General features: G+C 56.1%; 2 protein-coding genes across 2 annotated transcripts in view; one reads left to right on the top strand and one right to left on the bottom strand.

Moving 5' to 3' along the window:
• Nucleotides 1-2,170: 2,170 nt before the first annotated feature.
• On the top strand, nucleotides 2,171-4,853 carry MYOG (myogenin). Its single transcript, XM_045536277.1, has 3 exons — nucleotides 2,171-2,712; nucleotides 3,393-3,474; nucleotides 3,950-4,853. Exons 1-3 carry the CDS (start codon nucleotides 2,242-2,244, stop codon nucleotides 4,069-4,071), a joined length of 675 nt encoding a protein of 224 aa, XP_045392233.1. The 5' UTR covers nucleotides 2,171-2,241; the 3' UTR covers nucleotides 4,072-4,853.
• A 4,531-nt stretch (nucleotides 4,854-9,384) lies between these two features.
• The window catches only part of PPFIA4 (PTPRF interacting protein alpha 4), a 47,822-nt gene continuing 43,341 nt past the window's right edge, over nucleotides 9,385-13,865 (bottom strand). The window contains exons 29-30 of the mRNA XM_045536276.1: nucleotides 12,255-12,426; nucleotides 9,385-11,693 (exon numbers count right to left, since the gene is read on the bottom strand). Of these exons, the coding sequence (XP_045392232.1) occupies nucleotides 11,644-11,693; nucleotides 12,255-12,426 (222 nt within the window). The 3' untranslated portion in view covers nucleotides 9,385-11,643. The remainder of the gene's footprint in view (nucleotides 11,694-12,254; nucleotides 12,427-13,865) is intronic.

Here is a 13,865-nt window from a genome sequence, read left to right as displayed (position 1 = left end):
ACCTCGCCATTACGGCAGAATTAACATAGCTCTCCCCCGCCTTGCAATTCAGCTTTCGCATCTGGTCTGTGCTCACCAACTAGGTATTACGGTTCTGGAAACCATCACAGAACAAGCCAGTCTGCTTCCATTTTAGAGGAAGAAAACATATCGTTTAGGGGTAAGTCAGACTGGATCCTGAAAGGACAAAACATGCACAGTCTGGGTTTCTATAATAGCTTCAACATCACTCCTTTTCTCAGGGCTCATAGGATTGGAGTGTAAACTGAGGCCCGGGTTTTTTTGTTGTTGTTGTTTTTTGTTTTTGTTTTTGCAGGGGGATGTGTTAGCAATAGAGACTCTGCTTCAGGCCAGCTGGTTGTGGGTAAAGCAAGGTTTAGAGTCCACAGTATCCAAGCTGCCAAGTCCCATCATGCTGGCAAGGCCAGGAACCAAATTGAGACCTCACTGCACCCCCTCAACGTGCTTGGGGTTCTTTTATTGTCCAGCTATGTCCCCTCCTCACCTCTGTTTCCTACTCCAAAAGGTCACCACAATTTTCGTGGCTCCTCACTGTGGATAATAGGAAGGAAAGCTGCTCTTCAAACACTGTGAGAGCTCACCCCCTGTGGAGTCTTCCCCGAGTCCCCAGGACGGTTCCTTTTCCCCGTAGTGTTCTTGCCACTGTCTTGGACGTATCAGCTTCATCTGCTATAGGAAGAGGGACAGCAGGACAGATCAGACTTAGTCCGTGGGAACCTATAGAAAAATCTGGGACCAAAGGGAGCAGACCGCAGCTCAAAGCCCAGAAGCACCCCTGAACCTGCACATCAATGGAGCGGACTGTCTCGTGACATCAACAGAAGCTGGACAATGGGCACTGGGAAGGAGATGCTGACATAGGGCGTTGGGTAGAATAAGGTGACCATCATGGTGTACTAGATGGTAAGGTCAAGGGTAGGGACCCCGGCTTGGGCATCCCTGTAATCCCCAGCCCTAAGACTGAGCCTGGTTACTGCTGGCGTGTGGGGCCCGCACACTGCATTGAGAGGAATCGGTCCTCGCAGACCCCAAGTCCTCAACTGAGAGGTGACCATGGACTGAGAGGCCTGAAGATTAAATAATCCTCTTCCACCTGACGTTTGAGACCTGCATGATATGTGCACAGCTGATGGCTCAGACAGGAAGTGGCAGAACAACCGAGCCAGGTGGTCCAGGAGAGGGGGGAATTAAACTGAATTTGAAGGTCTCTGTCTGTCTCCTCTCCTGCCCCACCCACAGTGAGGAGTCAGGAAAATTCTGGTGTCTAAATGGGGCAGGAAACAGAGTTGAGATGACATGGAAGGACAGATAAAGGTCCAGAGTGAGAGAGGGAAGAGACAGAGGGCTTCACAGAGCTTGACCCTGCCACCGTGGGGAAGGTGGCAATGTGTAGGCCATGATTCTAATCTTCTGACCACAACCAGCTGCGTTAAAGAGATAACTTTCCCTGATCCCTGCCCCCAAACAAACCCCCCCTAAATTTCTCTTGCTTCAATTTACCCTCCGTTACATGAGACCTCAGAGAACATACGAGTCAGAGTTGCTTTGGAAACTAGGAAGTTGAATCCATATAGCCCTCTGAGTCTCAACCCCTCTTAGCCCTGGACATTGAGTACCCACGAATGTCCCCAAATTGAAACAGTCTCGTTCTTTGGGGAGGGAGGTCTTTAAAAGAGTCTCCTCTGACTGGTACGGTGTGGTTAAGGCGCTGTCAGCAAGCAGGGAGATGGATAAGTTAACTCTTAAGGCCTCTTCCAGCCTAAGCCTGCCCCTTCCTTGTGCCCTCCCCACCCCCCCTTCTTTGGGACTAGCAAGTTGAGCGCAGTTGGCCGCCCGGCTAGGAGTAATTGAAAGGAGCAGATGAGAGGGGAATGTGTTCTCCCCAACCTCCCCTGCCCCACAGGGGCTGCCGAGAAATGAAAACTAATCAAATTACACCCAACAGCCTCCCGACCCGTGCACAGGAGCCGGCCGGCCAGGGGCGGGCGGGCTGGGCGCGGTGGGGGCCGTGGGGGAGAGGGAAGGGGAATCACATCTAATCCACTCGAAACGTCTTGATGTGCAGCAACAGCTTAGAGGGGGGCTCAGGTTTCTGTGGCGTTGGCTATATTTATCTCTGGTTCCATGCCAGCGGGGAGGGTTTAAATGGCACCCAGCAGTTGGCGTGAGGGGCTGCAGGAGCTCGGGGGCCGGTGGCAGGAACAAGTCTTTTCCGACCCCATGGAGCTGTACGAGACATCCCCCTACTTCTACCAGGAACCCCGCTTCTATGATGGGGAAAACTACCTGCCCGTCCACCTCCAGGGCTTTGAGCCGCCGGGCTACGAGCGGACTGAGCTCAGCCTGAGCCCCGAGGCCCGAGGGCCCCTCGAGGACAAGGGGCTGGGGACCCCCGAGCACTGTCCGGGCCAGTGCCTGCCGTGGGCGTGTAAGGTGTGCAAGAGGAAGTCGGTATCCGTGGACCGGCGGCGGGCGGCCACGCTGAGGGAGAAGCGCAGGCTCAAGAAGGTGAACGAGGCCTTCGAGGCCCTGAAGAGGAGCACCCTGCTCAACCCCAACCAGCGGCTGCCCAAGGTGGAGATCCTGCGCAGCGCCATCCAGTACATCGAGCGCCTGCAGGCGCTGCTCAGCTCGCTCAACCAGGAGGAGCGCGACCTCCGCTACCGGGGCGGGGCCGGGCCGCAGCCGGGGGTAAGTGGCCGTCCCCCCCCTGCCCGGAGGGAGACACCTGGACAGCCCCCCGTGCGCACGGAGGGGCTCGGTCGGGTTGAAGCAGGTGCCAGGCGGGCCTTAGGGGGCTGCGGGACCCCGTCCTTTGCCAGAGCTGGGCTGTCCTGCTCACTCCTGTGTCCTGTGTTCTCTCCAGACAAGAGCAAGGCAGACGGGGTGGGGACCGGGTGGCACAGGACTGAAGAAGGGCTCCGGGGGCCACTCCACAGTCAGCCCGGGTGGGGGTAGCGATTAATCCAGCGCTTGAGTCAGAGCCTAAGAGGCCAGGCCAAGTCCCCACCCCATCCTGGGTGTGGCTGAGTAGAGAGAAAACCCCTCAGCCTCATCCGTCCCCAGCAGACCCTAGTTGGGCCAGACGTTACGCCTCTGTCACCCTCATCCCCAGGGGGCAGGAAGACCCCTGTACGCTGCTGTCCTGTGAGGGCAGAACCACCGCCCGGGACAAGCCAGGAACGGCCTGGGGAAGGGCCTCTGCGGTGAGAAGGGAGCGGGCTGAGAAGATTCGGAGGTTTCAGATGGCCTGGGCTGGAGGGCCACATCCCGAGGCCACCCTCCAACAGGTGCTTCTGCCCTGGGACCAGGCAGAGACACATCAAAGAGCGGCTGTGCCCTGACCTTGGGCCTTCACCCTGTCTTTGCAGGTGCCCGGCGAGTGCGGTTCCCACAGCGCCTCCTGCAGTCCAGAGTGGGGCAGCGCACTGGAGTTCGGCCCCAACCCAGCGGGTAAGTGGGGCCTGACCCAGGGAACCTTGGCTCACGCCCTCGGTCCCTCCCTAGGCCTGGCTCTCCCTCTTACCTTACTCCTGGCTCCAGTCCTCTTCCCTTCGCCTCTCCAGGGACTTACTGGCTCCAGGGCCCCCCACGGTGGGCTAGGAGGCCCTGTGCCTCCCTGCAGCCTTGACCCGCTAAGGAGTGACAGCAGCTTCCTGCAGCTCCCGGTTGGTGCCTGGTGGCTGACCTTCTCCCCAGAGAGGAGAACGTCCCTGCCCCAGGGGTCCCTGGGAATTGCTGAGTCAGTGCTGCAAAACTGGGCCCAGCAAAGGGCAGTTCCACCATCCTGGCTCCACCTCGGAGTAGCTGCTTCCAAATACCCATCTATCCTGAAACACCTGTGTCACCCCACGGGCATCATCCCCCATTCTGGGCCTCAAGCCCCCCTTCCTCACGCAGGTAACACCCTCCTGCCTTCTCCTTACAGAACATCTGCTCGCAGCCGACCCCACAGATGCCCACAACCTGCACTCCCTCACCTCCATCGTGGACAGCATCACCGTGGAGGATGTGGCCGTGGCCTTCCCAGACGAAACCATGCCCAACTGAGATTGTCTGCAGCCTGGGCGTCCGTGCAAGCCCCCCAAGCTGGCCACAGATGCCACCACCTCTATCGCAGGAGCCTCCTAAGCCAGGCTGCCCTGCCACCGGGAGGCCAGCCCTGGGCTGCCATAGGCCAGACTATCTATCCCCATCCTCATCCATGTAAGGTTAACCCACCACCCAGCCAGGGGACGGATGCCCTCATGTAGCTGACTCTTTAGAGGAGAAGGCACCCCCTTTCCAGGGAGATAAAGCAGGGGACCAGAGCGCCCCCTCGTGTATGCCCCCAGCTCAGGGGGCAAACTCAGGAGCTTCCTTTTTATCATAATGCAGCCTATAATTCCACCCCCCAAGTGAAACAGTTTGAGAGGCAAAGACAGTGTCCTGCCCGGGACAAGCTGTGCCTCTCTCCTGTTCTGGTCTCTTCCCGATGCCAGCGGCTGGGCTGGGCCTGCCCTGAATTGCGAGAGAAGAAAGGGAGAGGAACAGTCGTCTGTTCCCAAGTCCCTGGGGGGCCAAGCTTTTGCAGTGAATATTGGGAACCTTCCAATGGTTTTATGTTTTGTTTTGTTTTGTGTGTTGTTTGTAAAGCTGCCATCTGACCAAGGTCTTCTGTGCTGAAGTTGCTGGGGACAGGCAGGGAAGAGGGGGTGGGGGTTCTTGGGGTGATTTCTTTTGTTAACTAAGCATTGTGTGGTTTTGCCATTGTTTTGTATTTTTTTTTTTTTTTTTTGCTAACTTATTTGGATTTCCTTTTTTAAAAAACAAATAAAGACTGGTTGCTAGAAGCGTGCCCGTGAGGACGTAGGAGAGGAGTGGACAGCTTTTCCCCTTCCCATGCAGCAGGGGGACACACCCCAGAGGCAGGGCTTGGGGCGGGTGCTCCAAATGCTGCATGGACCATCTCGCGGTGGTCCCTAGGCACAGGGGACCCAGGCTGTTTTTACCCTTGCGATGCAAGTTGGGCGGGTCTGGTCCACAGGCTGGGTCAAGACCAGATTCCACAGAAATCCTGTGGGACATGGAGGAAAACCTGCCGAGCACCCTGGTGCCCTCTAAGTCACAGACATCGCTCCCCGGCCGCCGTGCTCCGTCTCATATGCCAATAGGTCCCCTGGCTTCCAATTAATCCAGCACGCTCAGAATACGCGGTTTCCCCTCCCTAATCCCTGCCTCTCCCCTGGGGCCACGTCACCAGGAGAGCTGCAGAGAAGTGGAACAGGATTAAACCAGAGGCAGTGGGGTCAGACACTGTCCCTTCTTTGCAGGTCAAATAGCATGTCCCCTCACCACCCCCTTCCATCCCTCCAGGCAGAAGGGGACCTGCCCCTGCCTGCAGCTCAGAGCACGAGGGGCACTCTGTGGGGGAGGGGCGTGGAGGGGTCCTCAAAGAACAGTCAAAGGGTTCAGAGAGAAGCTGGGGTTCTCGCATTCGCATTCAGGGATGCTGTTTTTCAAAGACTGGCTTCCTGAGGGGAGAAGGTGGGTGGGGAATTGAGAACAAAGATTTCGGATAGAGATTACGTAAGGATGAACTGAGGAGTTAACAGGGACTATAATAGAATTTGAATGGACCGTGAACATCTACTAAAAACTTTATTAATTCCAATGGCTTCAGCCCAAGTTTGTCTGATTTACTGCAAATTATAAGTCTCAGAATCATGACAGAATTCTGGGGATTCAGAGCATGGTACATTCCAGGCCCGTTCAATTTTGGGGGGCCCCTGACAAGAGACTCAACCTGGTGTGGCTGAAGAGGCTCTGGTGACCGTCCTGCACTTGCTCTGGGCTCAGCTGGGCCATCTCCCCCACACTTGCCCTCCTGACCTTGCTCCTGGAGAGGGGGGTTAACGCTGTACCCCAGAGTTTCTCCAGAAACTCTGCCTAAGGACAAGAATAAGAAGGGCTTCACTGGAGGCCCGCAGAACCTGGGTAGGGTGCAGAAGAGATGGTTTCCTCCCAAACCACTGGCCAGGGCTGGGCTCACTGGGAATTGCAAATTGACTCCCATTTGTGGGATTTTCCTCTTTTCAAGTTTGCATCACTGAGTTTACCTTCATTTCCTGGTGGAGGGGCTAGAGAGGAGGACCTAGGTCATTTCCATGGCTCTGAGCCCTGATCCACTGCTCTTGGGAATGAGGGCAACAAGGTTGGACGTAACACCTGGGCTCTAGAACCCTCCTTCACTCCCTTATTATCCACCAGAAATAATGACCACACATTCTAGGGGGATCCTCTCCCCTCAGGTTCATTTCCTCTGCTCCGGCCCTTCCCGAGTTCCTAGCGTGGATATACCATGCTGCCTTCAGCTGTGACCTGCCTGTCCCTTGCCCCCTTTCTTACTGGGGGCTCAGACCGGCTGAGAAAGGCACTGAACTCTGCTAAGGAGGCCACAGGCTCTGGGGTCGCTGGATGTATTGTCCGTGCTTCTTCAGTCGTCCTGTCCATTGGACACTGAGGCTTGTACTCACACTCTGGAAGGAGTGAACAGTCCTCAGCAATAGCCGCTGGAGACAACAGCAGCTGCCACTCACGCCTGTGGATCCCTACCGTGGTCGGGTGTGGTCATTGTGTACTTCAGCAGTCCCCAATCTTTCTGGCCCCAGGGACCAGTTTCACGGAAGACAATTTTTCCACGGACTGGGGATGGGGTGAGGTGTTGAGGGTTGCAGGGGTGTGATGCAGAGCTTAGGCGGTCATGCTCGGCCCCTTTGCTGACAGTCCGAGGACCGGCAATGGGCCACGGCCCAGGGTGGGGGACTGCAGGTCTACTTACTTTCTCAGTCCTTAAATCCTTAACAGAGAAACAATTTGCTGCAATTCCACGGGCGTGGATAGCAAACTGTGCCAAGCAGAAGCCCAGCCTCGCTCATTATTTTCACAGAATAAACAACTATCATCAAAGCACAGGGACTTTCTTAAATTAACAAATGCTTAATCTTCACAATAGGATTACAGATAAGACTCCAATTAATAAATAATGAGTTCAGTTCTTTAGGGAAATTAGCTTAAATTCTTTCTCTAGTGGAAGTACCTACACTAAATCAAAGTGGGTTAATCAAATGTTGCCTCATAATGGGCTTCAGGGAGTCTGCTAGGATGAAAAGATAAAAATTACTTAAAATTGACATATCAATTGTGACTGTAAATAGGAACTCCTCTTGTAGCGTTTGGATAATCAGTGTGAATTGAAGAATGCTTAAATACTGTTTGTTGCACTCCAATAAACAGTCTTAGGTATTTAACCTCTCAAGGTGATTCATTTGGGAGATGGAAAACTTCTTAAGTCCTGCAGGTGTAGCAGGTGCTTGGATCAACTAGAGCGGGGGGCAGGGAGCAGGGGGACAGTGGAGGGAGAGAAGGGCCCCTCAACTCAGGCATCTGTATCATGGATAAAACACCACCCCAACATGGCAGGTCCCTTGGACTTCCCTAAATTCCTGGTTTCTGGGCTCCAGGCCGGGACAGAGAAGCCTGAAGGTGAGCCTGGAAGACTCCAGGCTGAGCTGGGGTCTTGGCTGAGGAAGCACAGCCCGGGCCTGAGTGGGACCCAAACTCCCTGCCTCCCACTGCTTGGAACACTTCTAGAAGGGGCAAAGGAATGAGTTCTAAGAAAGAAACCTAGATTCTTCTTTCTTTCCTACAAATACCGACAGAAACATGTTTTTGGGATCTCACTTAAAGCTCAGCACTTCCAAAATCAAATTCACATTTCCACACACGCCTGCTCCTCCTACCTCCCCCATCCCAGTCGATGACAACACAAGGAAGTCGTCGTGTTTTTTTTTTTGATCCCTTCGGCGATGATCTCATTTCTGTAGCCAGCTGGTCACCAAGGCTCGTAGATTCTACCTTTGATTGTGGAAAGGGAGGGAATCCCAGAGGCTTCCAGGCCCTAGGCCAGCACCTTCCCTAGCCTCCCTCTGCCCCCCACCCCGGGCCTTGTGCAGGTTGTCTTGTCTTGCTCCCGTTCTGTCACCTGTACCCATAGACTCTGCCACCCTTGCCCCATCAGTGTTGGGGGCACTGCCAGCATTGGAGAGGATACAAGGTTTCACGGCACCTGACGCTGCACGAATGGGAGCTCACCGCTCCCACGAGCAGCAGAGACATAACTCCATGAAGACCTGCAGGTGCCGAGGACCACATGAGTGGCACAGAAAAGGCACTGGGGAAAGGGAGCCGGGTCACTGAGGAAGCCTTGTTAAGGGGCAGAGGCTCGAGCACACTTAAAAGAGACGCAAGCAACACTTGGTTCTCGCTCCTGGCGCTGGGTGAGGAGTTTTAACAAACACATTGCAGCGAAGGACCAGGCACTGGAGTCAGGAACACCTCGCTTTGAGACCCACATCTGTCCCTTACCAGCCGTGCAGTCTTAGTCTCAACGTTTCCTGTTCTATAAAGTGGTGAGAATACGTCACAGGTTGTGAGTTAATACGTTTAGTACGCGCAGAAGTGTCTGGCACACAATAGCACTCAGTAATTTTTAGCTCTTACTAATGTGAATCCTGGTAACAACCCTCTGAGAGAAGGTTGCTCCATTCTTCCGTTCAGATGTGTCCAGCACGGGATGCAGAGATCAGCGAGGCCGACCTAAGGAGCTTCCTTGCAGCCCATGTGGGGCGGGCAGGAAGACGACTGCCGACGGCACCTGCAGTGTGCACGTGGCACTCGGGAAGCAAAGGGTCATTGGGTACCTAAGTCTGCTGGGGAGGGGCAGGTAATGTCTCCCCAGTGATGCTTGAAATGGATCTTGGAGGCTCCACGCTGCAAAGGTGAGGAGAGACTGGTCTCGCCGCCTCCTGGTGAAGGGGCCGGGTGGGCGCCATGTTTCCGAGTCGGGTGGGCCGGACTCTGGTGGGAGGAGGCGAGGGGGAAGGAGCCCAGGCATGAATGGCTTCTTATGCCACAGCGAGGAGGAGCAGCACCTCTGATCGGGGGACGGAGGGGAGCCACCGAGAGTGTGACCGGCGGAGTGATGCGACCAGAGGGCGTTCAGGACAAGCAATGCTAGCAGCAGCGAGGGAGATGCCCGTGACCACGTGCGCAGAGAGAGAGGAAATCAATCACGCCCAGCACTCGGGCTCCTCTCTCCTTCGTCTTCCCCTCTGCTCCCTTGGCACCAGCAACCCAAACATTAACCTCTCTAGCAATCCTGCGGTTACGTAAGTAAGCAGATGATTAGTGACTATAAGGTTTCAAAACTGCAATATTTCCTTCCTAGAGTACAGCAGCCTTTAAGACGGTGAAAAAAAAACTGGAAATGTCAAGTGAACTCAAAGTTTTTTTTAAAAAAAGACCAGAGGGATTTGTACGTTGTCTTAAAACCAGGTTGTTTATTGGTGTGTACACACCCACACTCACACCCACACACACCCACACACCCACTCCTGATGCACTGGGCCAGTACAGTACTGATAAGGGACATGACGAGACACAGGAGGCTGGTGAGGAGGGCTCAGGTCACGGGTGACTCTCCAAAGAAAAAAATATATTGATTATGAGGCAAGAGATACACCAAGACATGGCTGTCACCAAGACCATGGCTGTCTGCACAGATTTCTCTATCACCCCGCTGCAATGCTTCCCAAGGTGCCCTGAATGGACCAGGTGCCCCAGCTGCTGCCTTATGGCATGGCCAACCATGACGGGGTCACAATGTAGGAAGGAGAGGCTGGGGCTGAATCTCTCACACAGCTAGGCCATGGACCTAAAGAGATCATATGGCCTTGTAGTGCTCAACTCCACCAATCTTATGAATCTGGGGTTTCTCCACAATCTTAGCATCCATTACCCAGGGATGGGGGCTCTTTCTGTGCATCCAACTCATTTCCTGTTCAATAACTCCTCCATCTCAAGCAGCCTGGTGGGCAGGGACGCCAGGGGACAGTGAGGGAGCGCAAGGGCAGGTGGCTGCCTTGCCCAAGCCTAGGGAGTGCCCACCCCACACCAGTGGTGAGCCTCTCCTCTACTGCAAAGTGGTAGAAGGCTGTACGCCCTGGCACTGCCCCAGGCTCCATCACCCCTTCTGGACAGGGTGCTCTGGCCCATTATCCCACCTGCTAGTCCAGCCCCTGCTCAGAACCCGAGGAGATCGGGTTGCAAAGCAGCTGCTCCAGCCACCTGCGGGATGGCACTGCACTGGCCCCTGTCCAGGAAACATGCTCCAGCCACTCTTCCTTTCCTCTCATTTTGATGAAGCCCTAGGTTCCATCATCCCACCCATGAGTCCTGAACATTTTCAGGCACCTCTGTAGAATGAGGGGATGGGTGAGGAAGAAGGATTTCTTGGGCTCTGTATCCCTCAGCCCTGGTTCCCACCATGCTACTGGAGGATACAATTAAAACGGTGGGAGCTGGTGGATCTTAGGGATTTCTGGAGGAAAGTCCCTGCACTGCAAAAGAGTGCCGAATGAGGGTTGGGTGACTTGGGGACAGGCAGGAGAGTGACTGCCTTCATCAACATTGGATTTCCTGGACCTGCAACATGATTTACTGGAGCTTTATTTTCTTCCTGGGAGGTCAGAAAAAGGAAGCCTCGGTCTGCCTTTTCCCCTAACATGATTTCAGGGTCAATGTATATTCAATCCGCCCCTCAGGTTCATTCTTACGGGGCTGGGATTACTACAGAAGAGAGGCAGAGGGGAGAGAAAGGGAAGGGATGCGGGGAGCAGAGTCAGCAGCGCATGGCTGCACCTGCTCTGCCCCAGAGCCTGGAGCCACACAACCCCCTCCTCCCAGCCTGGCAGGGGCCATTCCCACTGCCCTTCGGGCTCAAGGCTACCAGAGGCCACCCGCTCTCCCTCCGGCTGGCCTTCCTACACCTCTCATTGGGCAGGGGGCTGAGAGCCTCTCCATCCTCACCCTTTGCCCAAAGCTCAGGGGACCCTTTCCCTCTGATTCTTCCCCAGCTCACATTTGAGATTCAGCTTAAGCCAGACCCTGGAATTTCTACCCCAGTCTTCTTCCTCCAGCCCTACCATCCTAAGGGAGAACAGGGCCTTCTACAGCCCCCCACCAACCCCCAAGCAGGTCCTGGAGGCAGGAACTGCAGTTGCAGTGACGGGCTGGGGAAGGGGTGGTGCTGGGGGTGCCAACACCAGCAGTCAGAGACCACCTGGCAAAGCCAGCAGTGGACAGGGACCCTAGGCCGAACAGCCCAAGCAGGGCAGAATCTGAAGTGACCCTTTCCTGGAAGGGCCATCCCAGCCCTTGGCCCAGGATCCTTGCCCTGGTGGAAGCTGCAGTCCAGACCAGGCTAGGTCCAGAGAGGCAGGGTGGAAGGCACACCCACCCTGGGCTGCCCTTCTCTGGCTCCCCTAGGATCCCACGCATGGACAACCTGGGTGCCTCCACACCACCAGGAGACCCCAGCCACATCCACCAGAGACTTACAAAGGAAATACTGTGGGACTTGGGGTAGTGGGGTGCCGCGGGGGTGGACAAGTATATGCCGAGATCTGGGGCAACTGGGAAGTCACGGAGGAGACTAGGAGCTGTGGGAGGAAGGGGACCAAGCAGGAGGGGTCAGGGCCGGTGGACGCTGTGAAACCCAGGAGGAGGACGCCGGCCCTGTGGCTAGTCCCGGAAGGCGGAGAGCATGTGTCCGTAGAGATAGTGGGAGTGAGCTGAGAGACAGAGACAGAGAGACACAGAGAGAGAGAGAGAGAGAGGCGTGGCGCTGTGATGGGGTGCAGGGTATCCATCTGCAGGGTATCTGCAGAGGGAGGCGTGCTCCAAGTGCAAAGCGGCGGCCAGACAAGCAGGAAGGGGCAAGCCGGGCAGAGCTGGCGCGCGGGCTGCAGCGGCAGGGCCAGGCCGGCGGCCAGAGGCAGGTGCGTGGGGCCGAGGGCCAGCACAGAGCGCCCGCACCCCAGGGCCTGGCCCACTTACCCCGAGCCACGGGCACACCCCCGTCAGACCCGGGGCGGGAGGCTGGGGCTCAGCAGGAGTAGGTCCGCACCGTGGAGGTCTCCAGTCTCTGTGGCCCCGCCGTCCCCGCTGGGAGGAGTCGGCGGCCGCGGGAGAACACACAGAGCGGCGGGTTAGTGCGGCCCCGCGCCCGCGCCCCCGGCAGCCGTTAGTGCAGCGTCAGCCCGAGGGAAGGAGCGCGGGCCGCCAGCCTCGGCCTCGGCCCCGGCCCTCCCCGCCCGGCCGGGCCTCGCCGCGCCCAGCCAGCGACCGCTCACCTTCCGGCATGATCTTCTTTGGCGGGGCCGGCGGGGGCTGCAGGGGCCCCAGGGTGGACACGCGGAAGCCCGCAGGGAGGGTCTCCGCCGAGGCGCTGGGCATGCCGTGGTGGTCCCGCGGCCGGAAGCGTTTCCTCCAGGAGGGCGCGCGGCGGAACACCTTGTCGTCCCCCTGCACCGTGGGGGACACGCAGAGGCCAGACGGGCATGTTGAACTTGCTACCCTCACTCCCTGCCTCGGGGAGGGCAGTCACGGCCGGTTCTCGGGGCCCCACACCCATGGCTTTGGTAAGAGGGACCGGGGCCACTTCTCCTTTCTAGCCCTTAGTTTTTCCACGTGGGGAATGAATCAGGGAACCTGGAATGCCCTGTCTCCAGGCGGGGGGTGGAGGGTGTTGTGGGGAGGGGGTGGAGTCTCGTGGATCTGACATCCTGCGGTTGACTCTGCGTCCCTGTCCACCCCAGTCTTCTCACACGGGGCTCGGGATGCTCAGTGACCTTTCAAGGTGTTCCTTTGCTCAGCCTCGCCCCATGGGAAGTCACCCCCCAGCCCCCATACACACTCTTCTCTCCTTCTGGGGCCTCCTTATGGCTGTGGCCTGGGTATGCTGGAAGAGCACTGTGTCAGGAGTCAGGACACCTGGCTTCCAATCCTGACTCTGCCATTTTACTACTAATAGGTATGTGACCCTGGGCAAAGTAAGTGACCTCTCTGAGCTTCAGTTTCCTCATCTGTAAAATGGGAATGACATCTGCCCTATTTCTCAGGCTGCCTAACCCTAATGGGATCAGCTGAGAGCACCCTGTGACAGCGATTGGGCAGATGACCAAGCAGAGGCAGGCTCCTCCAAAGGACATGACAGGCAGCCACCTGTCATCTGCCCCAACAAATAACCACCTCTGCCAAAGGGCACCCAGGAACCCTACAGGATGCCTCCCCTGCACCCCTCAAAGGCCACATGTACCCTGCTTTGTAGCGCTGCCCAATCTCCCTCCACCCAGATCTCAGAACTGATGCAGGCAGAGTGGACAAGCAGGAACAAGGGACATTAACCCACCTGTTCTTGCCTGGACAACCCCTCCCAGCACCAACCCCTTAGGGTTTGTTTATGCCCCGAATAGGCCAAATGCTCAGACCGGTTCTTAGCACTATGTACCTCTGTGTCATAGCACTTGTCCTAGGCAGGAGCATTTGTACGTGTACTTATGACATTCTTCCATTAATACCGTCATGCACTGCATACCATTTCAGTCAGTGAGGGATGACATATACAACACTTGTCCCATAAGGTTACAATACCATATTTTCACTGTACCTTTTCTATGTTTTTATATGTTTGATGCACAAATACTTACCATTCTGTTCTAACTGCCTATGGTATTTAGCACGGAAACATGCTGTACAGGTTTGCGACCTCAGAGCAATAGGCTACACCATATATCTAGGTGTGTGGTAGGCTGCACCATCTAGGTTTGTGTAATGACACTCCATATGCTACTTGCACAAGGACAGAATCACCTACAGACACACATCCCCAACATTAAGCAACTCATGACTGTATCTCTTGCCCCCTCCCTCACCGCCTCCCTCCCTCCCCCACTCCTGCTTTC

The sequence above is a fragment of the Lemur catta genome, chromosome 23 (genome assembly GCF_020740605.2).
Source record: "Lemur catta isolate mLemCat1 chromosome 23, mLemCat1.pri, whole genome shotgun sequence".
NCBI classification, from domain to species: domain Eukaryota; kingdom Metazoa; phylum Chordata; class Mammalia; order Primates; family Lemuridae; genus Lemur; species Lemur catta.
The sequence above is the reverse complement of the archived record's forward strand: the minus strand, read 5'-3'. Positions and strand labels throughout refer to the sequence as shown.

Coding starts and splice junctions, on each gene's coding strand:
- MYOG (XM_045536277.1), top strand. CDS start 2,242: ATGGAGCTGTACGAGACATCCCCCTACTTCTACCAGGAACCCCGCTTC. Junction 2,713..3,392: donor GGGCCGGGCCGCAGCCGGGG/GTAAGTGGCCGT, acceptor CTGTCTTTGCAG/GTGCCCGGCGAGTGCGGTTC. Junction 3,475..3,949: donor GTTCGGCCCCAACCCAGCGG/GTAAGTGGGGCC, acceptor TTCTCCTTACAG/AACATCTGCTCGCAGCCGAC.